The sequence below is a fragment of the Notolepis coatsorum genome (genome assembly GCF_963971535.1).
Source record: "Notolepis coatsorum genome assembly, chromosome: 19".
In the NCBI taxonomy this organism is placed as follows: Eukaryota; Metazoa; Chordata; class Actinopteri; order Aulopiformes; family Paralepididae; genus Notolepis; species Notolepis coatsorum.
The window spans coordinates 67,537,242-67,564,741 of NC_140183.1; the positions used below are offsets into that span (position 1 = coordinate 67,537,242).

The following is a 27,500-nucleotide window of genomic DNA, read 5'->3' on the forward strand; positions in this document are numbered from 1 at the left end:
AGGTATCCAGCAGTTGTTTTTACAGTGTGGCTAAAACATTGTAATCTTCCCCCATAAGTAGTAGGCTTAAATGGGCCTTTCCTGCTGGAAATATGTCCATGAATATGTTTCGGCGTGGCTGTTTGTGGACGTCTTTTGTCCGTCAAACACTGGTTACTGTAGGACGGGAAATTATCGATATCTCAGGGCTGAACCACCTGTAGACAAACGACCATTCTCCGCTACTTGAGGAAGACGGCATATAGAAACTCCAGACGTACAGTAGGCCTTCTGGCGTGGCAGCTCAGACTGTACTACATGACGGTGTAACGGTCACACCTCCTTCTGGCGTGGCAGCTCAGACTGTACTACATGACGGTGTAACGGTCACACCTCCTTCTGGCGTGGCAGCTCAGACTGTACTACATGACGGTGTAACGGTCACACCTCCTTGTCCCATTCAAAAAAAGTCTTCTTCTCATCTCTGTTTGAAGTGAACATTTCTAGTAAGGTTAATGTTGGTAGTACAGGAATGTTATAGTTATAATGTTAATAAACTACTGAAAATGTCCCCATTGAGAATGCAAGGATCTATTTAAAGAACTCCCGCCCGCCCCCACATCTTTATCCACCTAATCGGTTTGCCAAAAATTTGTTTCACCCAAACACAAGACTTCTTAGCTCATACAGTCTTGTTATAACTAAGAGATTTGCTGAGTTATTGTTTGTGTTATTAATTTGGTTCCCTGCATAGATCACTAATACAAGTTTCCCGTTAGCATTTCACGTTAGCCGTTAGCATTTCCTGGATGCCAGTGTGGCCAGCTGGGCAATAGCGACCATGATGGGTTCTCAGGGCTATTCGCATCACACAGCCACCCCCAGTTTTGAGGAAGAAGAAGATAAACTCCTCCCCCTACAATGGTAGAATGTGAAACGGGCTCTCTGGTGACAAGTTCTGCACAGATAACAATCTGTACAGTCAAAGGCATGCCTCCAAGAGGAGTTAACTGTTCTTGAGTGGAGGGGATCTTTAAAAGAGCCATGCATGAAGACCTCCATCAGTCACAATAGAATATATGAGGCTCAGGCGTGCAGCGTGGGAAGCATGGTGGGGAGGTACAGGTGCGCCCGTTGCATTCTTCAGTGTCTATCGTCGAGGTTTACTCAAGGGGAATAGTGCAGTCACGCTACAGAAGACGTTACCTGAGCGATAGTCAAACTATCCACAATCACACAAAAGAAGACGTCAAACTATCCACAATCATACTTAACACATTGAGTGCCACGCCCCTTCCGGGAAGTGACCTGGCCTTGCCGTCCATTAACCCCATGTAAACGTAGTTGTAGTTTGTAGAGCTAAACCTATATTTTATAGTATAGCTATGGGTCTAATAACGCGGTCGAGTGTCAGTGAGTTGCTTCCAGTCAACGTGCAAAAACGGATAATTTTTTCATCCGTACATTTCCGTTTTATACCGTTTTGAATATGAATATAGTTTGGGTGCTTCTGAGTAATTCCTGGAAAGAGACGCGAAAACTGTGTTTTTGTGTAATTCAATAAACACGTTGTAATCTTTCGCCTGATTATCGAATCTTCCTGAAATCAACGCTAGATCATCATTATTATCCTTCCTCGTGCAAGCATGCAATGTGGTTTAGACCGCGCCCCCCCCCCCTCCTGCACCCAACGGCACACAGCCACACACATAAAACACAGATAGCTTCAATCCCGGTAGAAATAAATATCAGATCAACGCAAGCTTTCATAATAGTGTCCTGGTAATGCAAAAAAAATAATCCAATTATCTGATCGCCATTCCAGTTATCCACAGCGATCCTGTCTCCGACGTTGTTGGGCATTGCACATGAACGGGTGGGCGGGGTCAGTTGTCCAAACCATCCATACAAGCGTGTGTTTTGCCGGAGTGTTTAGGGCCCGCCGCCACGCCGCAGCTCGGTAGAGAAAAGAAACTACCCCGTTTTTAATGGAGTGCAATAATGGCCGAAGGCGTTAGCGGGCGATATAAGACCGTCTGCCAGCTCAGACACACTCAGAACAGTATGCACAAGGTGCCCCGCTGAATTATGAATGGCAATAGCGATTAAAAGAAATACCGTGAGAAAAACATAGATCTACGTTTCCGGCACTCAACGGTTGGGCGACAGAAACGTAGTTCTACGTTAACGGCACCCAACGTGTTAAGAGAGACGTTTACCCGGGACCAGTGACACTGTCTTAAAACATGTTCTGCTCTTTAAAGTCATGTTATCATGACATTTCTTAGAAATCTGCTAGTGCAGTTATATGATTTTACTTTAAATATCCCCTCCAGATGTGTTTTTAACCCTTACAACATTTTCTATATCGAATATATCAATTTGTATAAATGTGCTTTTTTTCCCACCAAATAGTTGGACAAACTACTGAAAACGACATTGAGATGCAAGGATCTATGAATGTGCAAATTGGCAACAAGCATCCATTGATATTTACCAGGAATTCCAAGTCGCCAGCTTATATTCTTCCAAGACGTGTCAACACCTACTCAGCGTTCTGTGTACACTGTAGGTAAAGATTTAGCTGAAGTTACCACATTATTGGACCGTGAGAGCTTCGACCTATTAGTGACCTCACAAATGCACCTCCGATTTCAGTACTGAGAGGCTCTTCCTCTCCAGGGGAAGGATGTGGAAAAAGGCTCTGCAAAAACAACAATATGTATAGTCAAAGTCAGGCCTCCAAGAGAATAGGCCTCCTGACTAGAAAAACAACACAATTTGAGTGACGGGATCTTTAAGAATATCTGCAAATATCAGTCTAAATACTAACTTGTACAGATATTGGCCGAGCTCAGTGTTTTTAATGCCGTGTCGTATTCCAGTGGCCCCGTTCCATTGGCTTCCTGTTGTATGCTTGAAAGACTGGCGAAGGGAGCGGCGTGTTTTAGTTAGTGGCGATGAAATGTGGAAAGTCGGCACTGGAGCTCATTACTGACACATCACACACTGATACAGAACCACACACACACACACACACACACACACACACACACACACACACACACACACACACACACACACACACACACACACACACACACACACACACACACACACACACACACACACACGCACACACAGGCTAACACACAGCCTGCATGGGCCAGTAGTGTGATGATCGCGCAGCTGCCACGGTTGCCTGCTATCTCTGATTGTTATGGCTGTGGGGGACGAAGAACCTCACACCCAGAGAATTAGAGCCACCATCTGCCGCCATCTTGATGATGATGATGGCTACTAGCCGGGCTAACAGGACCTGACCCCTATCTCTCTGAACGGAGAGTCATCCGTATCTAAGAATCCGTCGTACATATCGTTGTTTTCTTTTGCATATTTGTAGTCACTGTAGTCAATTCCTGTAGCCAGTGGTTAATTTGGCCACGAAGGACAATTTTGTGTTAAGTGTTTTCCCACTCAGACCATTCAAACCATCCTTAGTTACCACGGCGACCGCTCCCCGCGCGATTCCCAGCCCTTTGAGCAGAGATCGGGGTTAATTCAAAACATCTTTTAAAACCCACATTTCATCTCAAGATAAAATTGTATTCAACCGCATTGAATCATCTTCTCGGAATATGTTTCACATTTAGTCATTTAGCCGACGCTTTCATCCAAAGTGACTTCCGTACAACAAGTCAGCAGGAAGGGTACAACTCTTTCAGCTGAGTAACAATGTTCATCAAACATGTGTTGAACTTGAGTGTATAGAAGTAAAGGATGATTATTTAAGCATTACATCACGCGCATGAGTGGTTTGTGAACAATAAACCATGCCTAGGGGTGGTCGTTAGACCCCCCTAGGCATGGTTTATTGTTCACAAATCACGACTGCAAGTGGTGTAATGCTTTTATACAACTGCCACATTCATCCAACCTTATTGCTATACAATAAACACACATTAATCGAAGATTTATTGAGAAAACCATCCGCCAGAAAAAGTAGTTCCCACAACAACAAAAAAGACAGTTTGCCTCCATGTGGAAGCAGCTCGGAAGTGCATCCAACCAACTAACACATCCAACTGTGTGTTATTGGAATGATTGAGAGAAGTTGCCTCATGTGGAAGCAGCTCGGAAGTGCATCCAACCAACTAACACATCCAACTGTGTGTTATTGGAATGATTGAGAGAAGTTGCCTCATGTGGAAGCAGCTCGGAATTGCATCCAACGGATCCAACAAACTAACACATCCAACTGTGTGTTATTGGAATGATTGATTGAACATTTTATTACCAGATGCAGAATGGGTACAATACAGTACGGCTCAATACACACAATTGTTAAGGGTATGCAGACCTACTTTCTATAGAACTTTATTCTTAGATGCTTCTATAGAAAGTAGGTAAAACAAATTAAAACGTTTTCTTTGCCCTATAGGGAAAAAAAAGTTTTCGCCCTATTTTTTTTTTTTTTTTAAACCTACTTTAGAGGGCCTAAACTTAACCAGTTGGAAACCAGGCGTACAGTAATAAAATTAGCAATCAACCAATCAATCAATTCAATAGACCATGCTCACTTAAAACAGCGCAGCACTCAGCTGCTTCTCTCTCAGTCTGACTCTCCCCCGCCGTTGCAGACAGGAGTGTGTGTGTGTGTGTGTGTGTATGTGAATGTGTATGTGTGTGTGTGTGTGTGTGTGTGTGTGTGTGTGTGTGTGTGTGTGTGTGTGTGTGTGTGTGTGTGTGTGTGTGTGTGTGTGTGTGTGTGTGTGTGTGTGTGCGCGTGTGCGCGTGTGTGTGTGGGGGTGGGTGGGTACGCCAGTGTCGGACAGTGTGAGAGTGAGCGCTGCAGTCAGGGGGAAGGAAGAAGACATTTTAAATAAAATTGCAAATAATCAATCAATCAATCCGCGATTTTTCTTTTGTTCTACAATGACTCATGACCCATCAATTACATCATCCAACATTGTTTAAAGGACTAAGACATTCGCCGTGACAGAATCGCTTTAGATTTAGTCGTTATGACGCTATCAACATATCCATTTGTTAAAGATTATTGTCCGCCATCTTGTTTTCTCCGAAGAATCAGCACGGCGGAGTGATGTGATTCGGTTGTGGGCGGGTCCTGGGACCAGGAGCGTGGAGTGTGCCCTATACATACGTGTAAATGGACTGTTTCAGCCAATCAGAATCGAGAAATTTGCTTGCCGTTGTATAAAACCAACTAACACATCCAACTGTCTTTCAACTAAGACATCCAACCAACTAACACATCCAACTGTCTTGCAACTAAGACATCCAACCAACTAACACATCCAACTGTCTTTCAACTAAGACATCCAACCAACTAACACATCCAACTTTTCTTTAGTTTTTAATTATGAAGTTAGCGGTTGTTATTGGAATGATTGATTGATTGATTGAACATTTTATTACCAGATGCAGAATGGGTACAATACAGTACGGCTCAATACACACAATTGTTAAGGGGATGCAGACCTCCTTTCTATAGAACTTCATTCTTAGATGCTTCTATAGAAAGTAGGTAAAACAAATTAAAACGTTTTCTTTGCCCTATAGGAAAAAAATAGTTTTCTTCGCCCCTATTTTTTTATAAATTTTTTTAAACCTACTTTAGAGGGCCTAAACTTAACCAGTTGGAAACCAGGCGTACAGTAATCAAATTAGCAATCAACCAATCAATCAATTCAATAGGCCATGCTCACTTAAAACAGCGCAACACCCAGCTCTCTCTCAGTCTGACTCTCCTCCGCCGTTGCAGACAGGAGTGTGTGTGTGTGTGTGTGTGTGTGTGTGTGTGTGTGTGTATGTGAATGTGAATGTGTATGTGTGTGTGTGTGTGTGGGTGGGTGTGCCAGACAGTGTGAGAGTGTAGAGCCATATGAAATCCGTTTAATTTCTTTCCAAATTCCATTAAATTTTTTTCCAAATTCCGTTTTTTCCGTTTTAATATTTCAGAATTCTGTATTTTGCTTTGTATGCTCATTTTACCATCAGAAATAGTGTCTGATAAGTGGGAATGAATATGTTATGGTTTGACACCGACCCCAAACGCAACGACACAAGAGAGTAGGATTCAGAGTTGCCAAAAACAAGGGCTTGTTTATTAAGACTAAATAAACAGCACAGAACTGGGAAGAGTTCAAACAAAGACTGGAATACAAGCAAGGATGAATGTTGCTGCTCTGCAGCTTCTCCCGGGATGGTAGTCAGGGGAAGCAGACGCTGACGTCAGAGCCGCTCTGCAGACTTCTCTCGGCAGAATCTCCGAGGTGGTTGCGGGACCGAGAGAGAGAGAGGGAGCGAGTTAACTCAGGGTGCAGGTGGAACAGAGCAGGTGAACAGGAGAGGTGACTTGTACCCGAAAACAGAGTTATCCAAGTGACAGAATCTTCGGTGTAAATACACACTGTGAGTAACGTTCCAAACACAATCCCAAGTGATAGATATCTTCGGTGCAAAATAAACACTGTGAGCGAAGTCCCAAAATACAAATCCAATGTGATAATATCTTCGGTGTGTAAACACACAGTGGGAGATGTTAGGCCAAAATATTATCCCAATGAAACAATCCAAAAAAGGCTAAACGCTGGGTGAGTGACTGTCTGATAAAAAGCTGGAAATCTTCAGTGTTATATAAACACACGAAAAACGGAATTGGATCAAAGACAGTCATAAAAAACTCACCCAGGCGTTGTGCGTAAAGAGCGTTGGAACAGAACGGAGCGAGCGCGTCGCCTCGGGGAAAGGGTGTCCAAGAGGAATGCTTCTTGAAAATCCTGGAGGCAAAGCACAGGGAAACAACAGCAGGCAGCAGGAACGGCGAATGCAACTGAAATATCAAAACGATCCAACCAAAACTTGAATGGGGAAACGGGGTATAAATAATACGGGAATGCTTAATTGACAAGCAGTGACAGCTGAGGGATGTGATTGATAAGCGTGTGGACGGGGGAGAACCAATCAACGACGTCTCTGGGAAGAAGCGTGTGAATAGGGTAATGAAATGATTAACAGAAAACAAATGGAACCAGAGCGAGTAGGCTTAAAGGAACAGAGCGAGTGGGAGAGCAGCGGACCAATCATCACAGTACTTCAAGAAGCCCGTGGTGGGGAAAGAACCAAACCTTACAGTACCCCCCCCTCCACGGGAGCCACCCGGCAACCCACTCGGCCCCGGCCTGCCCGGACGGGACCCAAGGAAGCCGGCGATCAGGGGCACCGGAGAGGGGGACAAAGACAGAGGCTCGGAGAGGGGTACCGGAGACATGGACAGAGGACCGGCGAGGGAGGCCGGAGACGGGGACTGGGACCCGACAGCGGAGGCCGGGCACGGGGACTGGGACCCGACAGCGGAGGCCGGGCACGGGAATTGGAGACACGGTGTCCACCAGAATCGACGAGCCAGGAAGGAGAACGTGCGATGAACGCCCAGGTGGCAGGCGAACCGGCTGGTATGGCCCCACTGGAGGACCCGGGACCGGACTGAGTTGGGGACAAAGAGACGATGAACCGGTACATTGCCTGGAGCGCGATGGAAGCGTAGGGCACGCCTTACCACCCCCTCGATGCCCAAGGTGACGACTCTCTCTGTGTCGGCTGGGGTCGTCATATTGGTTGGATCGTAATGTTATAGTTTGACACCGACCCCAAACGCAACGACACAAGAGAGTAGGATTCAGAGTTGCCAAAAACAAGGGCTTGTTTATTAAGACTAAATAAACAGCACAGAACTGGGAAGAGTTCAAACAAAGACTGGAATACAAGCAAGGATGAATGTTGCTGCTCTGCAGCTTCTCCCGGGATGGTAGTCAGGGGAAGCAGACGCTGACGTCAGAGCCGCTCTGCAGACTTCTCTCGGCAGAATCTCCGAGGTGGTTGCGGGACCGAGAGAGAGAGAGGGAGCGAGTTAACTCAGGGTGCAGGTGGAACAGAGCAGGTGAACAGGAGAGGTGACTTGTACCCAAAAACAGAGTTATCCAAGTGACAGAATCTTCGGTGTAAATACACACTGTGAGTAACGTTCCAAACACAATCCCAAGTGATAGATATCTTCGGTGCAAAATAAACACTGTGAGCGAAGTCCCAAAATACAAATCCAATGTGATAATATCTTCGGTGTGTAAACACACAGTGGGAGATGTTAGGCCAAAATATTATCCCAATGAAACAATCCAAAAAAGGCTAAACGCTGGGTGAGTGACTGTCTGATAAAAAGCTGGAAATCTTCAGTGTTATATAAACACACGAAAAACGGAATTGGATCAAAGACAGTCATAAAAAACTCACCCAGGCGTTGTGCGTAAAGAGCGTTGGAACAGAACTGAGCGAGCGCGTCGCCTCGGGGAAAGGGTGTCCAAGAGGAATGCTTCTTGAAAATCCTGGAGGCAAAGCACAGGGAAACAACAGCAGGCAGCAGGAACGGCGAATGCAACTGAAATATCAAAACGATCCAACCAAAACTTGAATGGGGAAACGGGGTATAAATAATACGGGAATGCTTAGGTCGCTTTCACATAGAGTTTTGGAGGACTCGGTGCGGTTCTGGGGGTGAAGTTGCAACATTGTTGCATTCTTCATTTGGTTCGCCTGCTTTCACACAGGTTTCTGTCAGGCGGACCGAGACCTTCTGAACAATGTCACGCGGTCGAAAAGGGTGCTTGTCTATTGGACAGTGGAAATGTGTGTGTGGCTGCGATCCTGTGTGTGTGCGCGCGCGCGCGTGTGTGTCTGTGTGTGTACTGCGGAGCCCAGATCAGCAGAGCCGAGTTTTGACATGGCATTGATCCATTGTTCTATTGAAGCACATTACCACCATCCTCTCGCTAAACAACTTGTAGACCACTGTGTTTTTATGAGTGCCCACAAGTAGCTGTTTTAATAATATAATAAGCCGCGCGCCTCGGTAATAATAATAAGCCGCGTTTTTTCTTCCTTCTTCCCAAGATGCACAGACATATATAGATAGATAGATAGATAGATAGATAGATAGATAGATAGATAGATAGATAGATAGATAGATAGATAGATAGATAGATAGATAGATAGATAGATAGATAGATAGATAGATAGATAGATAGATAGATAGATAGTTCAAGTTCTTTAATAGTTGTCATACAGAAGTACAGAATACTTTCATACAAAATGCTTCTTACTGTTACGCTCCAGAGACTGTGCTAGACAAGATAGTATCAAATAACATAATAACATAATATAGCATGAATTTAGAAGAAGAAAATGAGGTCACAGTGTTCGGTATAGACATATGTACAATGTTCTGAGTTACCATATAATATACAATACACAATACTATGCAGTGTATTAATGTACAGTACTATCTAGTGCAAAGCAGATAGATAGATAGATAGATAGATAGATAGATAGATAGATAGATAGATAGATAGATAGATAGATAGATAGATAGATAGATAGATAGATAGATAGATAGATAGATAGATAGATAGATAGATAGATAGATAGATAGATAGATAGATAGATAGATAGATAGATAGATAGATAGAGAGATTAGATGCAGTGTGCTTGTTTTGCAGCGAGTGCTGCGAGCAGTGGTAATAATAATCACTTCCTATATTTGGTTCGCGTTTGGTCCGCTGAAGCCGAACCGAGACCTACGTTTTCAGGCGGACCAGAGTTCGCCTGCTTGGTCCGCGGACCGAGTTCGACGCGCATTCACACAGACCCGAAAAACCGGATTATCGAATTCTGGTCCGAAAGTCCGGACCAAACAGCCCCTGTGTGAAAGCGACCTTAATTGACAAGCAGTGACAGCTGAGGGATGTGATTGATAAGCGTGTGGACGGGGGAGAACCAATCAACGACGTCTCTGGGAAGAAGCGTGTGAATAGGGGAATGAAATGATTAACAGAAAACAAATGGAACCAGAGCGAGTAGGCTTAAAGGAACAGAGCGAGTGGGAGAGCAGCGGACCAATCATCACAGTACTTCAAGAAGCCCGTGGTGGGGAAAGAACCAAACCTTACAGAATAAATGTCCACAATTTAATAAGATATAACAGTCCATTTAATAGGGCTGTCTTAAATACTTTTAAGCTTCAAAGCTTCGTTCGATGGGCATGGGATTCAAATATGAAAATAAAATTCGATAAAAAAAAAAAAAAAAAAGTATATATATTTTTGCAAAATCAGCCCTGCCTCTCTTTGTTAACTACAACAAGCAATGCTGTTTGTTATTTAAGATGAGGTCGGACTCGGCACTGACAGATTTGTGTTCATTGTGCTGCTTTTATAAAGCCTCAAATGACGGCTTTATAACCCGTTGTCCGCCAGGGACGCAGATCTTCTGTTCTGGTACCCTGAGGGACTTGTGCTTTTTTCAGGGGGAAAAATCGTGTCAGCCTTCTCTGCCTCGGCCCCTCTGGAGAGTCAGGGTTTTTTGGTGGAGGCTTTGTTATGGTGCACAAAAATGCCAGCATACGCCCCTTCCGCCGGGGTGCTGTTTTCAGTTGACCCCTTTGGCGCCTGTCTCGTCCGCAGTGCTCCAGGCTCGGGTCAAGTGCCTGCTGCCTGGATTGAGGGATCGACCTCTTCTGGAGGTCGTCTCCCCGGTGCGCTGCCTGCTTCCGCTGTAGTGTAGCCTCTTGAGTGCTTCGAGTTACGGCCATGCTGACTGCCTGAGTATGCCAGGGTCAGTGTGCCAGGCGGCGTGCTAGTGGGGGGAAGGGCCCGCTCTTGGATGGGCCCTGTCCGAATACGCTGGCGATGTGGGGGGCGGTATCACTAGTGACCGCCTGGTGAGGTCTTGATGCTGTGGCGTCGTTGACCTCTCCGGGCCCCCTTTTTCCGGGGGGATCCAGTCCCTTCAGTGGGTCTGGGTCTTCCTTCGCGCTCCGCTGCTATGACCTTGCCACGGGGTTGAGTTTGCTCTTGACCCCGTGATTTTGGGGGCGGTAACGAGGTTTGTTCCTTCCGTTCGTTCCCTGGTGGCATGCGGGTTGTGCGTGTGCGTTGTCGTGGGGTCAAGCCACGGTCTGCTCACCCTGTGCGTTGAGTTGCTCGAGTTCCTCTTCGCACGGTCGGATCCGTCTCCCTCCCGTCCTCCAATAGGGAGGGTATCCTCCATTAGGGAGGGTCGGGGGGCTCGGTCCTCCCCGGTTCTGATGGTTGTGGGGGGCCTCAGTGGCAAGGATGCGGCAACTAGGGGTGCGGCAGGGGCTGCAGCACCCCCTGCTGGCGGGGAGTGTAACTGCAACTGCATGGTTATTTTGGCTTTTATTATTCCATTGTAACCGAGGCTACTCGGAGCAGCACTGCAGATTTACCCTACTCTTGGAATTCATTGCCAGATCGTCATAGGGGCGCTGTCTCGATAATGCAGTGTTATTAACAGCGTGTAGCCGACGCATGAACCGGTTGGGATTCGAATAGACGCGGCCTGGAAGCGTCAACGCGGAACTGGAAATCCATTGGTAAAAAAAATAGACTCAGCCTGGAAGTTTTGGGACGCTGAATTCGCAGTAAAGGAATATATATCTGCGGTTTCCCTGGCGTGAACAAGCCAGCAGAACTATCCGAGCCCCCGGGAGGGTGGTCGAAGACCTTTTCCATGTCGGCGATCATGTATGCAGGGAACAAATTGCAGAGGGAGGGCGCAACAGTTGGGGTAAGCTGGGCTGTGATGTTACATGTTTGTCTCGCACGCTCCGCAGAGCTGAGTGTGAGAGCGCGGTCTCTAGTGAACGAGAGTGTTGGTTTACCAGAGTGGTAAACCTATGACGTTATTATTATATCACTTATCTCAGCACCCCCTCATAACACGTTTCAGACCCTGTTGAACGCTCTGACTCAATAGTACCCATCTGCAGAACGTCAGCCCCAGCACTCTCAGGCCCCACGCTAAATGTGATTTGACCAAAGCAGAGTATACACACAGACAGTGGAGCTGTTTGCAGATAGCCAGCATTTTGACTTGTTGTGTGGTGGCGATGTCTCGCAGACAATACAACTACAAGTATAATTATATAATATATATATTTTATAAAAAAAAAAAAATTATATAAAAAAAAAAATATTAATCAAAAACGATCAATATCTCAGCACCCCCATTTCCCGCGGACTTCCCGCGGCCCTACCCAGTGGGGTACATTTGTCGAGCTTCAAGCTCCCGCTCAGCTCCCATTGTGCAGAATGACGCTGAGTGGAAGCTAGTACGATATAGAACGATAGGTTATGAATATAACCGTAGTTCTATGATTACTAGTGACGCCACTGCAGCCTTTGATCTTGCCTTGTGGTGAAAGATTGGGAAGGAGGCGAGTGTGGGGCCACACACCTGCTTATGAAGGTAGCGGATAGGGGTGTGGCCAGATGAATGTTGGTATGTAAAGGTACATTGTGAGTTTTTATTCAGTGCATATGCACGAAGTGAGATATGTGCAGAATGACGCTGAGCGTCACTAGTACTCATAGAACTACGGTTATATTCATAACCTATCGTTAGTGTGTTTGTGAAAGGGTTAACCCTTTGGTAGTGTGGCAGTGAAAGGGTTAACCTTCTGTATTGTCACAGTGAAAGGGTTAACCCTTTGGTAGTGTGGCAGTGAAAGGGTTAACCGTCTGTATTGTCACAGTGAAAGGGTTAACCCTTTGGTAGTGTGGCAGAGAAAGGGTTCATTGATAGAATAGAATAGAATAGAATAGAATAGAATAGAATAGAATAGAATAGAATAGAATAGAATAGAATAGAATAGAATAGACTTTTAATTGTCATTGCACAGTATACAACGAAATTTCAGGGGAGCTCCCACAGACCGTAGATGCAGAGAGCGAATAAAGGTTTGGCTTCTCCTCCGCCTAGTGTTCCTCGAGCATCTGCGAGGAACAAAGAGAAGCAATTATGCTTTTCGCTAGCTAGACAGATTCCACATTGCGCCCGTCACCCTCTGTGTTTGACACTCAGTCAACTAAGCCTAACTAGCTAAATCTTGTTTAGATTTTCTCTCCGGGATAAGGATTGACCCTGAGCAGCGGAACAGATGTTGGACATGATGAAACACGGCCGGTAATTGAGCCCTTTTTGGTCAGTCGGTCGACGTTTAGGAGGGCGGGGGGGGGGGTCAGTTAGCAATGACTTCAGAGTCTGATCATGACTAATTGCTGACAGAGACAGATTTAGCAAGGCCCTAAATGAGAAGGGGGGGGGGGGGGGGGGGGGGGGGGGCTGTTGTGAGATAGTATGTGATATGGCTGCTGTTCTGTCAATTATTTAACTCATGTGTTATGTTTAACGGAATTGGAGTTGACATGGTGGGGTTATTACGGTCTTTCAGTCCGGGGTCCAAATCCCTCCTTTTTTGGGATCGAGATCCTTTAATTAAAACATTTATTTTCTTGTCATGTGAGGCCCCAACATGGGCCTATTTAAATAGTTTTGGCGCATAGTTTTAAGAAATCAAGATTTGTTTTGTGTTCATCACAATAGGAACACTCACGTGGGAGATGTGCACCGCGTTGCGTCGATCGTGTCTGTTTGTATTTTTCACAAACCACAATCAGCGGGGCTGCGGGACAGAATTCCATCTTGGACCTTGACCCAGAAGAGCTCTGGGTGCTGCCAGGCCCGCTGACCCGCCGGGATGTAGTTGGATCGGTACAAACCAGGCTGCAGAAACAAATTAGTGGGGGGGCATAAAATGTTCTCGGGGGGCAGTGGCACAATGGTTTTTCAACACAGGTTCCCTTTTATACGTTTCAGCTGGGACAACAGTGCCAGGGATCTCAGGTAAGCAGCGGTTTAGTTAACTTGAACGCAGACCAGGCTGCAGAAACAAATTAGTGGGGGGGGGGGCATAAAATGTTCTCGGGGGGGCACAATGGTTTTTCAACACAGGTTCCCTTTTATACGTTTCAGCTGGGACAGCGGCGCTGTGGCTTGCTTGGCGCTGCCCACGGTGCTGAACTAAACAGCAGAGAGGCAATTGAAAAATCTAATTTCTCTCTATCTTAAGAACATTCACTTATACAAAAACAGACTGAACGGATATATATATATATATAACAGACCTGCTGGGGCAGCGAACTGAGAGCAGGGGACACAAACAGGCTGGATAAGATGGTCAGGAAGGCCAGTAGCGTGGTTGGGGTGGAGCTGGACTCTAGCGAGGGTGGCGGAGAGGAGGAACCTTGCTAAGCTCCAGGCCATCAGGGAAAACCCCTCCCACCCACTATACACAGACTTGGCTGACAGGAGGAGCATGTTATAGGCTCACACTACCTAAATGCAGCACTGAACGGCACAGGAAGTCCTTCATTCCGACAGCCATCAGACTATACAATGCATCACTGTGCCTCACTGCATCACTGAGCACAGAGTGACAGTTACCATCTTCCTGGACTCTTACTTTTTAAACAGCACTGTGCAATATTACACCTACTGTAGACTGTAGATATTTTTACTGTATTTATTTACTGTATCTTTTATTCTATTTTTATTCTATTTCATTGTATTCTATTCTTAGGCCATTTGTTTTGTTATTCTTATTCGTGACTTGTTCTGTCTAAATGTTTAATGTTGAGTGATTTGCAGTGTCAAATTTCCCTCAGGATAATACATTTCTATTCTATTCTATATCTTTGAAAAGTCTCCATTTATTCAACACTTCTGAATTCACTGACAAACTGAACTGAACTGACAAAAATAAGGTGCATAAAAAAGCTAGCAAAATTCCTCCACAGGCTACTCACCATCATTAGTAGAGTGGCAAGCGGCGTTTGGGGACAGAGTGAAATCTTCTTAAAACACTGCCCCTCCACTCATTCCTGAACTTTTTTGTTAAGTCCTTCTCAAATGCCAACTGAATTAAATTGGCCTTGCGTCGATGAAGCATACTAAGGCGATGTTCTGTAAAGACGTTCTTGAGGGTAGAAAACAAATTCTCACAGAGTGCCGTGCTAGCTTCAGTAGTGTTGTTGTTGACATCAGTGCCCACTAGGGCTGTCCCCGACTATTTGGATTTGGATAGTCGACTTTGATTGACCAAAAAAATATGTTTTTTTTTACCAGGGTGGGCACAGCTGACTCAGTGGGCGGGCCCGGCCCCCTAATGCCCGCCCATGGCGCCGGGTCTGGATCGGTAGCCGATCGCCATGTTGTGAGCTAACAAGCCTTTCTGTTTTGCCTCTAGTCAGGTCTGATCCGGACGCGGGAGGCAGACTACTTCCTGAGGCCTGTGTCCCCTGGCCTGGCCCGAAGGGAGAACTTCACAGGACCCCCCAGCCACCAGCCCCACATACTGTACAAGAGGCACACGGAGGCACAGACGGACCACAGCGACCACCTGCAGTCTACAGACACACGGACAGACCACAGCGACCACCTGCAGTCTACAGACACACGGACAGACCACAGCGACCACCTGCAGTCTACAGACACACGGACAGACCACAGCGACCACCTGCAGTCTACAGACACACGGACAGACCACAGCGACCACCTGCAGTCTACAGACACACGGACAGACCACAGCGACCACCTGCAGTCTACAGACACACGGACAGACCACAGCGACCACCTGCAGTCTACAGACACACGGACAGACCACAGCGACTACCTGCAGTCTACAGAGGCACTGACAAGTCATTCGATGCCTCACGAGAGATCTACAGACGAACATACAGACTCAACTAGTCACAGACGATCGATTATACACAAAGAATCTGAAGATACGCGGACAAACTTAACCGGTAATGAGCCGCGTGCTCTCCACAAGAGATCCATATCATCGCAGACGTATCCGACCAACAACGCAGTTAGTAAAGATTACCAGGGAAGTCAACAACAACAACAACAACAACAACAACAACATCAACATCAACAACAACAACAACAACAACAACAACAACAACAACAACAACAACAACAACAACAACAACAGCACCAACAACAACAACAACATGGCAGCCACCATCATAACCATCGGCATGACAGCATCAACCACAATGACCAGATGAAGCATCATGGCGGCAGCCATCACCGTGACAACCATCACCATGACAGTGACTCGGAACAGGAAGAGGGGCAGAGACAGCACTTCTGTGGGAGACGGAAGAAATGTATGTAAGGGCATTCTCTCATTCTAAAAGTATGTACTGTTTATAACAAGCATGTAGTATGTAAGGGCATTCTAAAAGTATGTACTGTTTATAACAAGTATGTAGTATTTAAGGACATTCTCTCATTCTAAATTAATATACATTTGATACCAAGTATGTAGTATGCAAGGGCATTATCTCATTCTAAATTAATATACATTTGATAACAAGTATGTAGTATGTAAGGGCATTCTCTCATTCTACTGCAAATTAATATACAGTTGATATGTTTATGTTTATGTTTATTTAGGATCCCCATTAGCTTTTGCACTTGACAAAAGCTATTCTTCCTGGGGTCCAGCACTTACAACAATACAACAATATTCAATACATTACATCATTATCAACATCAATTACATCATCAATTACATCATTATCAACAGCATTAACAATCTCATCCTCAGTTAAGGATGATATTGTACAAGATACTTATTAGTATAAAGTATTAAAATAAAATAATTTAAATCAAATAAATAGTGCTTCCTGAGCAGCACTCACTGCCATCAACATAACAGTCAATTGGTTTTCATCGCTATGCCATAAGGGTTCAGTGCATGCTCGTTAGTAGATGGTATTTTAGTTTTTTCTTGAAAGTGGTTTTGGATTCTATTTCAGCAAAGTAGCTTGGCAATGAGTTCCAGTCACAGAAGATTTTAGTAGATTTGTTCTGGGTTTAGGTGCCAGTAGATGGCCTGACGTAGCTTGTCTAGTCATATGGTCATGTTCTGCTCTTATGTAAACTATATGATCATAAAGATACTGTGGTTTTTTGACAACTTGAACATTTCTGAGAAAAGTAATGAGACAGGATTGCAGACTTTTCTCAACCGAAAGCCATGATACATTTCTGTGCATAACTCCAATGTTAGTGTGCTTTGAACAGTGGAGAGCTAGTCTGGCACCCTTATTTTTTTAGCTATTTGAAGTTTCTGTATATGTGTTTTTGCTGCTGATGACCATATGACGGGACAGTACTCAAGATGTGACAAAACCAGAGCTTGGATGACTTCTTTCAAAGTGGTTGGTGTTAAATACTTTGTGCATTTTCTTGTCACAGCTATGCTCCTTCCTATTTTTGTTATGATACTGTCAATTTGCTTTGTCCACTTTAAATAACAAGTAGGTAAGGGGATTATCTCATTCTAAATTAATATACAGTTAATAACAAGTATGTAACGGCATTCTCTCATTCAAAATGATATATATATATATATATATATATATATATATATATATATATATATATATATATAAAATATGAGAACAAATTAACAGTGTAAACAATATAATTAACTATGAATATAAAAATATGAGAAAAATAAATGGCGTGAACAAAGGTGCAGATGAGGGTCTGTATGCATCTGTATGGATAATAATCTAAACATAAATAATAATAGGCAATAAATACAATAAATATAGGCAATAAAGAATTTGAAGAGTAAAAGTAAACAGTATACACAAGGTACCCTAACTGGCATGCTATACATCAACACAAGGTACCCTAACTGGCATGATATACATCAACACAAGGTACCCTAACTGGCATGATATATGCATCTATGCAGGTACAGGTGTAAGCTCAGGGTGCAGGCACACATCAAACTTACTTTTGGCCATTTGGTGACCAGAGATGCACGGTCATCCATGGCACAGCGTGGCTCATTCTCTCAAAATGGATGCAGTAGGAGGAATACATTACATTGAATAACCATAATGTAAAGCTTAGATAGCTTGTTGTGATTAACAGATTACAATGTATTCAGTTAGAAATGTGTTGAAGGATTTAATTCAAAGTGGGGTGGAACGCAGAGTCGAACATCACTCAAAACAGACAGATGTTCCTGTGTGCCCTCGCCTAGGATGATGTAGTGAAGATTACCTGCAGATTAATTTTATTGACATCCCCCCCCACACACACACATGCGCCACCCCACCCATCTCAGCGTAGGTGGGTTCATGTTGAGCCAAACACGCGTAAACGGAAATAATTTGCCTCGCTACCCAACTGAATTGGCAACATGCCTGCACCAGTGCCTGCACCAGCCGTGCGCCTGCATGGAAAACAGAGCTCAAAGGGTTCTGGCGCTGTGACCTGCCACAGGGTGTCTACAAGGTCACAGTACCGAAACAGGGTTTTCTTTATGAGCGAGCTAGAATACTGAGTCTCTATTCATCATCTGCATTCCTGTCATTCTAATCATAGTACTCTGTGTAGTGTCAGTTCATGCTTCCTTACATAGTACTCTGTGTAGTGTCAGTTCAATGCTTCTTTACATAGTGTCAGTTCATGCTTCCTTACATAGTACTCTGTGTAGTGTCAGTTCAATGCTTCTTTACATAGTGTCAGTTCATGCTTCCTTACATAGTAATCTGTGTAGTGTCAGTTCAATGCTTCTTTACATAGTGTCAGTTCATGCTTCCTTACATAGTACTCTGTGTAGTGTCAGTTCAATGCTTCTTTACACAGTACTCTGTGTAGTGTCAGTTCAATGCTTCTTTACACAGTACTCTGTGTAGTGTCAGTGCAATGCTTCTTTACACAGTACTCTGTGTAGTGTCAGTTCAATGCTTCTTTACACAGTACTCTGTTTAGTGTCAGTTCAATGCTTCTTTACACAGTACTCTGTGTAGTGTCAGTTCAATGCTTCTTTACACAGTACTCTGTGTAGTGTCAGTTCAATGTATCCATGCTTCTTTGCAGAAGACGAAGCAGGATACATGCTTCTCTTGCTGTCGTCTGCACTCCCTATCCGTGCATAATGACACTTGAGTCAGCAACATGCATTTAGAAATGGTTGTCAAAATGATTTAGGTGGTTAACGATAGTGACATATAATTGATATAGAATTGAGAGGCTGTTGCTGGTGCTGAGGCGTTGCTGAGTGAACTGCATGGTCGCATAAAGGAAAGGGGTTCCAAGATTCTGGAATTTGCTTTTGACCCCTAGATGTGCTACTTTGGGTGTGTTCACTTTTGATGGGAACCGCCCACTTGATGACCACAGTGACACAGACACACTCACCCTGTTCCCTTTAAAGGTACAATCTAGGGATGGGCATCGATTTTTTTAATATTCAAATAGTCTTTCAATTATAAAAAAAATTATTTGTTTATGCACATTTATTTTGTCCCAAAAAAGAATATCCACAGAGATGGGACCCTATTAACTGTTACACCGCTGTTGGGTACAGCTTGCTAGATCGCCAGGTAGCATGACAGTTTAACGACTTTTGATTAGTAATCGATAGTTCCCAGCGACCTGTAGGCAAAAGAGCCCCGCTTGGTCTTGCGGTTTGTTTTGGTCCAACAGGGGGGCTTGGAGCTTAGTAACTTACTATACTGTGGATTTATCCAGACCTCTCCCCGGCAGAGCCTTGAGGTGTGGTCAGGTGTAACACCCCCCACCCTCCCATCTCCCCATCCCCACTGAAATCCAATTCACACGTCAGACAAAATGTCGCTGTTCGCCGACATCACAGATCCTACCTTTAACACCCGAAGTCCGCCGCTCGTCTTGAGATGATGGCACGGGGGACATTGCACATCACTCATGTTTATTTGAAACGGCAAACTCTTGACCCGTTCTGCCCTATTACTTTACGCATTCTGTTTTGAAACAAGAGGAAACAAGTCGTTTCCTGCCCCCCGCCCACACCGAAGGTTAATATACTTAAACAGGGGAAATAGAACATAGGACACAGAGAAGAACATTCCCACACACGTTTACCTCTACACATTTCAGACCATGTCATAACACATTACATAGATAGATTAGTGTAGAGAATTGACCTCACCAGAGGCTATCTATGTCAAAGGAGTTTTTTTTTGCACTTCGTTTATGTTGAGAAATCCTCACGTATGCTACAGTATCCTATCACTTTGACACATATGGTTTCGGCTATTAGTTATTGGCATCTTTAGTTACCGCGTTAGTGTTTGACCTCAAGGGCGTCAGGTTATTTCAAAGAGGCTGAGGGAAAACAGCGCCCTGGGGGACAATAAGGGGTTGTCTCTTGTCTTTGACCATTACAATACAGCAGGACCATTAGGAGGGGGGGACTCCAGTACTTCCTCTCCTGAAACCGCTTTAAGGCTTGTTTGTTTTAGATTCATTTTACGCAGTGGCCGGTGTTTGTTCTCAAGAAAGTATCTAACTAACATTAGAGCTAACGTCAGCTAGCAAATGTTACATCTAACGCTAGTTACTGTTAATAACATTTCATTTAATTTGAAACCTTTGTCGAAAGGCAACTGAGGTTTCCCTCATTTACAGTCACGTCGAGTGTACATACAGAAGTAAGCAAAACAAATAATACATGTAAAATCACACTGCATATAAAATCATAAAAAGGCGAGGCAATAGTAAGGATAACAAATCAATTAAAACACGGACTTGATTGACAAAGGTTGGAGATCAAGGTTTTAAACTCTGCAACGGAGGGGAGAATCTCAAGCTTTAAGGATTGTTGGAATTCATTCCATGAGTTTAGGGGCATCATAGCGAAATGCAGATTGACCCAGGCCTGTTCTGAACAAACTCTGGGGACCTTAAGGCATCTTATACAGTATGTGAACACAATCATAATACATGGTTATTATGACTATATTACACTATGTTATGGTGCTGTGTGGGATAATGTCATTAGTGGCTTCATTTGACCTTGCCGTGTCAGAAGGTTACAACCCTGCAGTGTCAAAGGTTTTGTTTATTTTACTTTAGAACTTATGTATATTTGTCTTACATTCCACTGACATTGCTTGGTTCACTTCAATAAGGACTTGGCATCTGGATGTTTGGGACAGTTTCAAAGGGAGGTTTTGATATTAATGTAAACATTTGACCAGTGTCTGCTGTCAAGAAGTGGTATCAAGATTATGTGACAATTTTGGTTTGGTTGATAAGTTGCTTCATTTCAGATGAGCCAGTGATAGAAGAATGCCATCTGTATTGATCACAGCCATTGTTGTCAATATTTACTATCATCCGATGTGATCATGTGCTCACATGGTGCTCTAAGGCTACATTCACACTGCAAGCGGACCAAATCTTTGCTCATATGTGACTCAGATCTGATTATTTCATGACAGTGTGAACAGCACAAATCACATGGAATCTGAGCTTTTCATTTCCGATTTGGGCCACTTTCATAAATGATGTGGTCCTAAATCAGATAACAGTTTTGCAATGCCACCTCAGTCTGAACAGTCATATGACTTTCATGCAACGTGTACGTCACTCTTGATTAACATTTGTCACAATTTCTTTCACGTCCATCTTCTTTATTGTTAATATGTGCATGCAGGTCAGTTCAGGAGCATGATCGGTTCACATATTGGCCACATAAAAAAAAATTGAAACATGAACAGCCAAACTAAAAAGATCAGATCGAAGCGATAAATCAGAATTGAACGCTAAGGCCTGCAGTGTGGCTTGGACGGTTTAAGTGGTTTCAGTTTCTATAGGCCTAGGGAATCAATATTACATGACAAATATTTGCTCTCAAGACATTCTCCACCTCAATGTCTGGTTGGAAGGTGATTAAGGGGATTTATATTTTATTGTATTATTATATGTATTATTATTATCATCATCATCATCATTATTAACAGCAATTATACACCACTAGAAATGTTTGTTTGTTTGTCAAGAAAGTATCTTAAGAGTGGCTGACTTTGGGTCTCACTGGGAGTTTGGGTGGAGAGCAGGGTTAGGAATGGGGGAGGGGGGGTAGCACCACCACCACCACCACCATTACAGCATGGAACCACAGCTGTCTCTCCGTCTCTTGTGAAAACACACCCATGTTTACATTCCCAGGGGATGACATCACCCAACACCTGTGCCATGTTTTAGCCAAAAAAGCACTTTGGTCTCTCACCTGCTTTCCGGCTGTGTAAGCAAACTCGCCAGCTTGGATCTTTATCACCATCAAAGGTGAAAGTTTATGATAACCTGCAAATGCTTTCGTGGAGATTAGACGTGTCAAAGGCAACATTGCTTTTCGATTCTTTGAAAATGTTTGCTCTGAGTGATGTATGTAATATGGAGCTGGTGTTCCAGCGTGGAAGTGGATTAGGGACGTGAGAAGATGCCGTTTTCCCAAAGGCAACTCCTCCACTTCAAAAGAGGAGTTAAAAACAGGGCAGGCAGGGTCATTTGATGTTTAGATTAAGTCCTTGCAGTCGTCTGACTCAGGTTTGGTTCCCTAAGCAGAGGTCTGATAAGGCTTCCCATTAGGCGTGTGAGTTTGCTGTTGTCGATGTGAAGGTGGTGGAGTAGCACGTCCAGTATCTCTTTTAAAGGGGGGGTACGCCAGGCGAAAACATTACTTTCATCCTATCCGAGTGAAACTTTACATGTTGCAGAATAAACAATCTTTTATATTGTGACTGTTATTTGGTTATTAACATACTCAAATGAGCTAATATTTGATAATAATAATGAGCATATTAAAAAAAATAAAAATAAATGCACATTACTTTATTATTTATTATTTTTAACTTTATTGGTTATTTATTAACAAAACACTGTCATGGAAAGGAAGGTATTGCACACCTCAATGTAAAGAAAATATTAATAATAATTCACTCCACAACATACTAAAATTAATAAATGTACAAACATAATCTGTATGAATACTTTTACAAAAATCATCTGTACAAATAAGTTTACCAAAATCATCTGTATGAATACATTTACTAAAATAATCTGTATGAATACATTTACTAAAATAATCTGTATGAATACATTTTACTAAAATACTCTGTATTAATACGTTTACTGAAATCATCTGTATAGTTACTTATATCCCCTCTATCTCTCTCCAGATATGAATATGTTTTACTCACATCCCCTCTATCTCTCTCCAGATATGAATATGTTTTACTCACATCCCCTCTATCTCTCTCCAGATATGAATATGTTTTACTCACATCCCCTCTATCTCTCTCCAGATATGCCCAAACCACCAGAGGAGGATCTTTTCATCCAGCCTGATGAGTACAGCTTCGTCCCCAGGAATAAGAGGGCAGTGCTGATGAAGACGGAGGCCAACCAGAAGCTCAACGTGGAGACGCTGGTCGTGGTGGACAAGAAGATGATGGACAACCACGGCCACGAGAACATCACGACATACGTCCTGACCGTCCTCAATATGGTGAGGACATTTACATTTAGTAATTTAGCTTTTATCCAAAGCAAGTTCTGTACAACAAGTTAGTAGGAAGGCGACAACTCTGACAACTAAGTGTACTTATCTTATCACTTATCACTTGTGCTTATCTAAATGTCAACTTTGTATTCAACCTGGTGAGATATGCAATTTTAAATGTTTCTGCTCTGATGTGAGAACGGTTTACGTTTTTACTTGAGTTTTAAGTGTTTTTTTTTACATGATCATTTATGGGATGATCAGGTTAGGATGATCAGGACCCCAGGGAGGCGGGACATCCGGTCTGACGTCTGATTGGATATATAAGGTTGTCACCTGATTGCAGCATTATGGAAATGATCCTCACCTGTAGAGGTCCTGGGATCTATGGATTGGAGAGCGTCTAATACTTCATCGTGTGAAAAGGGACTAAGGGGGCTTTCACACTAGCCATTCGAGGTCGAATCAGAGCGTGATCGCGCCAAAATAGGGTGTGATCGTCCCTGATGAGAACGCTTCCCCCATCACCGGGGACGCTGATTCGCTCCAAACCTGGACCGCTGGAATAGGTGGTCTTGGGGCGAACCAGCGTCCCCGACGATGGAGCGGGGGGCATGGTGTGCAAGCTTGTACCAAAACACGGAAGAGGCTTGCTGTATCAACTTGCTGACACACACAACGTCACAAAGTCCACTATTATCCCTGTACCCAAAAAATCCAAGCCTGCTTGCCTCAACGACTACCGCCCTGTAGCTCTCACCTCCATAGCCATGAAGTGCTTTGAGAAGCTAGTAAAGGGCTACATCTGCTCCTCCCTCCCCATCAACATGGACCCCCTGCAATTTGCATACCGCCCCAACAGGTCCACGGAGGACGCCATAGCCCATGTGCTGCACACAGCAGCATCACACCTGGACAAGAGGCAGGGGAACTATGTGAGAATGCTATTCATCGACTACAGCTCGGCATGCAATACCATAGTCCCCTCCATACTCATAGCCAAGCTCAGGGACCTGGGCTTGAACTATGACCTCTGCCAGTGGGTCTTGGACTTCCTGACTGGCAGACCCCAGGTGGTGAGAGCAGGCAACTGCACCTCCTCATCCATCACCCTCAACATAGGGGCCCCCCAGGGCTGTGTTCTGAGTCCCCTCCTCTACTCCCTGTACACACACGACTGTGTGGCTCAGCGGAGTAGCAATACAATCATCAAATTTGCTGACGACACAGTGGTGGTGGGCCTGATCTCTGCCAACGACGAGAGGGCCTACCTGGAAGAGGTCAAGGTCCTGGCGGGATGGTGCCAGGAAAACAGCCTCTCCCTGAACGTCAGCAAAATAAAGGAGATGATTGTGGACTTCAGGAGGTCGGGGGTCAAGGACTACAGCCCCCTCAGCATCGACGGGGCACCGGTTGAGAGAGTCAACAGCTTTAAGTACCTCGGAGCCTACATATCCGAGGACTTGACATGGACCACACACATTGACAGTGTTGTGAAGAAGGCACGACAACGCCTCTACTTCCTCAGGCGCCTAAGGAAGTTCCAAGTCAGTCAGAAGATCCTTAAGAACTTCTACTCATGTACAATAGAGAGCATCTTGACCGGCAACATCACCTCCTGGTTTGGGAATAGCACTGCACAAGACCGAAGCAGACTACAAAGAGTGACACGTTCAGCCGAACGCACAATTGGAGGGGGGCTCCCCACCCTCCAGAACATTTACAACAAGCGTTGCAAGGGCAAGGCTAAGATAATCATTAAAGACTCCAGTCACCCGAACAACTGCCTCTTTGAACTGCTGCGGTCAGGCAAGCGATACCGGAGTCTCAAGGCGAGCACAGAAAGACTCAGAAGAAGCTTCTATCCCCAGGCCATCAGGCTGCTAAACGAACAATGAACACTACACAACAACAACCACCAAACGCACATAGCACACACATCCACACGCACACACTCACTTTAAACAAACACACTGTAGCACCCACTCCACACACTTTATAGCACACACCCACTTTAAACAAACACACTGTAGCACCCACTCCCCACACTTTATATTTATTGATGAAGGATTGCACTACAACCCGTACACCTTACTGTAAATTGTACCTAAATTGTACCTCATCCCATTTCTGCTTTGCACTATATAGTACTGTACATTAGTACACTGCATAGTATTGTATATTATATGGTAACTCAGAACATTGTACATATGTCTATACCGAACACTGTGACCTCATTTTCTTCTTCTAAATTACATGCTATACTATGTTATTTGATACTATCTTGTCTAGCACAGTCTCTGGAGCGTAACAGTAAGAAGCATTTTGTATGAAAGTATTCTGTACTTCTGTATGACAACTATTAAAGAAACTTGAAACTTGAAACTTGAATTACTGTAATGCTTTCATGCTTGCTTGAATTTTGGGCAGATAAAAACATACAGCAACAACTGGACAATACCAACAAAAACTATATTTATGGGCAATTTGGCGCGTTCAGACCTCAACCAAACAAGCATGTGTTGAAAACATGAAGCCACGTTACAAGCCCAAGACCTCCCTGGCTCGCATTAGGCCTGGCAATTTTTGTTGCCATTGCTATGTCTATACATTAGTTTCTTGTTCGAATGCATTTATTTCTATAGACCAGTGACATGCAATATAATTGACGCAAGCAATGGGCTAACGTTAGCTGCTAAGTTATCCCATAAATAGGCTAAGCTAACTAGCGTTAGCCGCTAACCCTGGAAACGTTCAAAGCGGACTCCACGACACAAGTTCCATTTGTGAGAAAAGGGGGTGGGTTATATTGACAACGCTTGACAACAGAGGCTCAAAGATTCATATTTATTGGTTATTCGTTTCTTTATATCGGGCATCCAGTTTCCATCACCGTGTGTTAAACTCTTCCTGTCTTGACGTTCGAGAGTGACATCATCGCCTACGGCAGCTTACACGCTCAAAACGCAAACCGTAAACAAAAACCGGAGCGAACCAGACTGCAGTGTGTACACAAACCAGAGGGGGAGAGGGAGGGGGGGAGTTTGCACTGGAGTTCACACTCAGGATGGAGCGAGGACGGAGCGAAGCACCCGTTCCTAATGAGAAAGCCCCCTAAAGGAGAATTGAGGGGTGTGATCCACGGAACTCACACAATCAGTGTCTATATCAACATTAAGATCAACAGGAAGAAGTCCGATATATTCTCTATCAAACAGATTCCCAGCAACTGCAAAGTGTTTAGTAAATGCAAGATACATTTTGTTTGGGCTAGAAATAACACAATCGTCAACACTAATATGAGCGGGTAGTGAATTAGAGGTCTTGTTTTTCTTTAAGTTAACTGCCTTCCAAAACTGAGCTGGGTTTGAATTCAAACATTTTAAATTCCTTTTCATGACCGTATGTGACCTAATTTTTTCCATTTTCGTACTCCTCACACATGCAGTAGGACAGTGACCACTATTACCTAGATCAAAAACACACCAGTGGCCAAAATGTTGTCTTTCAAGTTGGGTCTAGTCGGTTCCGTTATCATCTGAGTTAGGTTTAGGTTACCACTGACTTCCTTTAGGTGATTCAAACCAGGGACTACATAGCAATGTGGTTCAATCACTCTGTGGTTCAATCACTCTGTGGTTCAATCCCTATGTGGTTCAATCCCTATGTGGTTCAATCACTATGTGGTCCACTTCTTTGATGAGAAGGATCTTTGTCTTTGTCATCCTTGTCTGAATGGATCCGGATGATGCAAGATGATAAATAGGGCCGGTTGAAAATAACCCGAATCCTCCCTGAAGTTTATTAGTGTAGAGCTGGTACACAGTGGAGAGAGACAGTACACGTGGAATAGAGAGAGGAAAGGGGCTGGGGTGGCATGTGATGTGGGCAACGAGCCAAACTTGAACCCACAACATCACGAGTACCATGGTTTGTGCCCACACCCGCTGAGACGCCTAGACGATACCGCCCCCGCACCCCCCAGGCCCCGGAAAACCACGGTTGTTGAAATTGACCAATATCATTGCAGACGTTGTAATGTTTCAATTGAATTATAGTTTGTGAAAGGATTGAGTGTCTTGACGAATAGGATTTAGAAGAAGATTTGACCCAAAAGGGACTTGCAGAATCAGGAACACATGTGTGTTCTGATATAATACTGTAGTAGGCCTATGTGGTCCAATATATGGATACTTGTTGACTATACAGTAGATGTAGC

At 44.1% G+C, this 27,500-nt stretch overlaps 1 protein-coding gene across 1 annotated transcript in view; it reads left to right on the forward strand.

Annotated features, from left to right (window-relative positions):
* The window catches only part of adamts16 (ADAM metallopeptidase with thrombospondin type 1 motif, 16), a gene marked incomplete at both ends in the record, with an annotated part of 101,345 nt that overhangs the window by 8,247 nt on the left and 65,598 nt on the right, over window positions 1–27,500 (forward strand). The window contains 3 exon segments of the mRNA XM_084336689.1: window positions 15,164–15,604; window positions 15,986–16,091; window positions 23,085–23,287. Of these exon segments, the coding sequence (XP_084192815.1) occupies window positions 15,164–15,604; window positions 15,986–16,091; window positions 23,085–23,287 (750 nt within the window).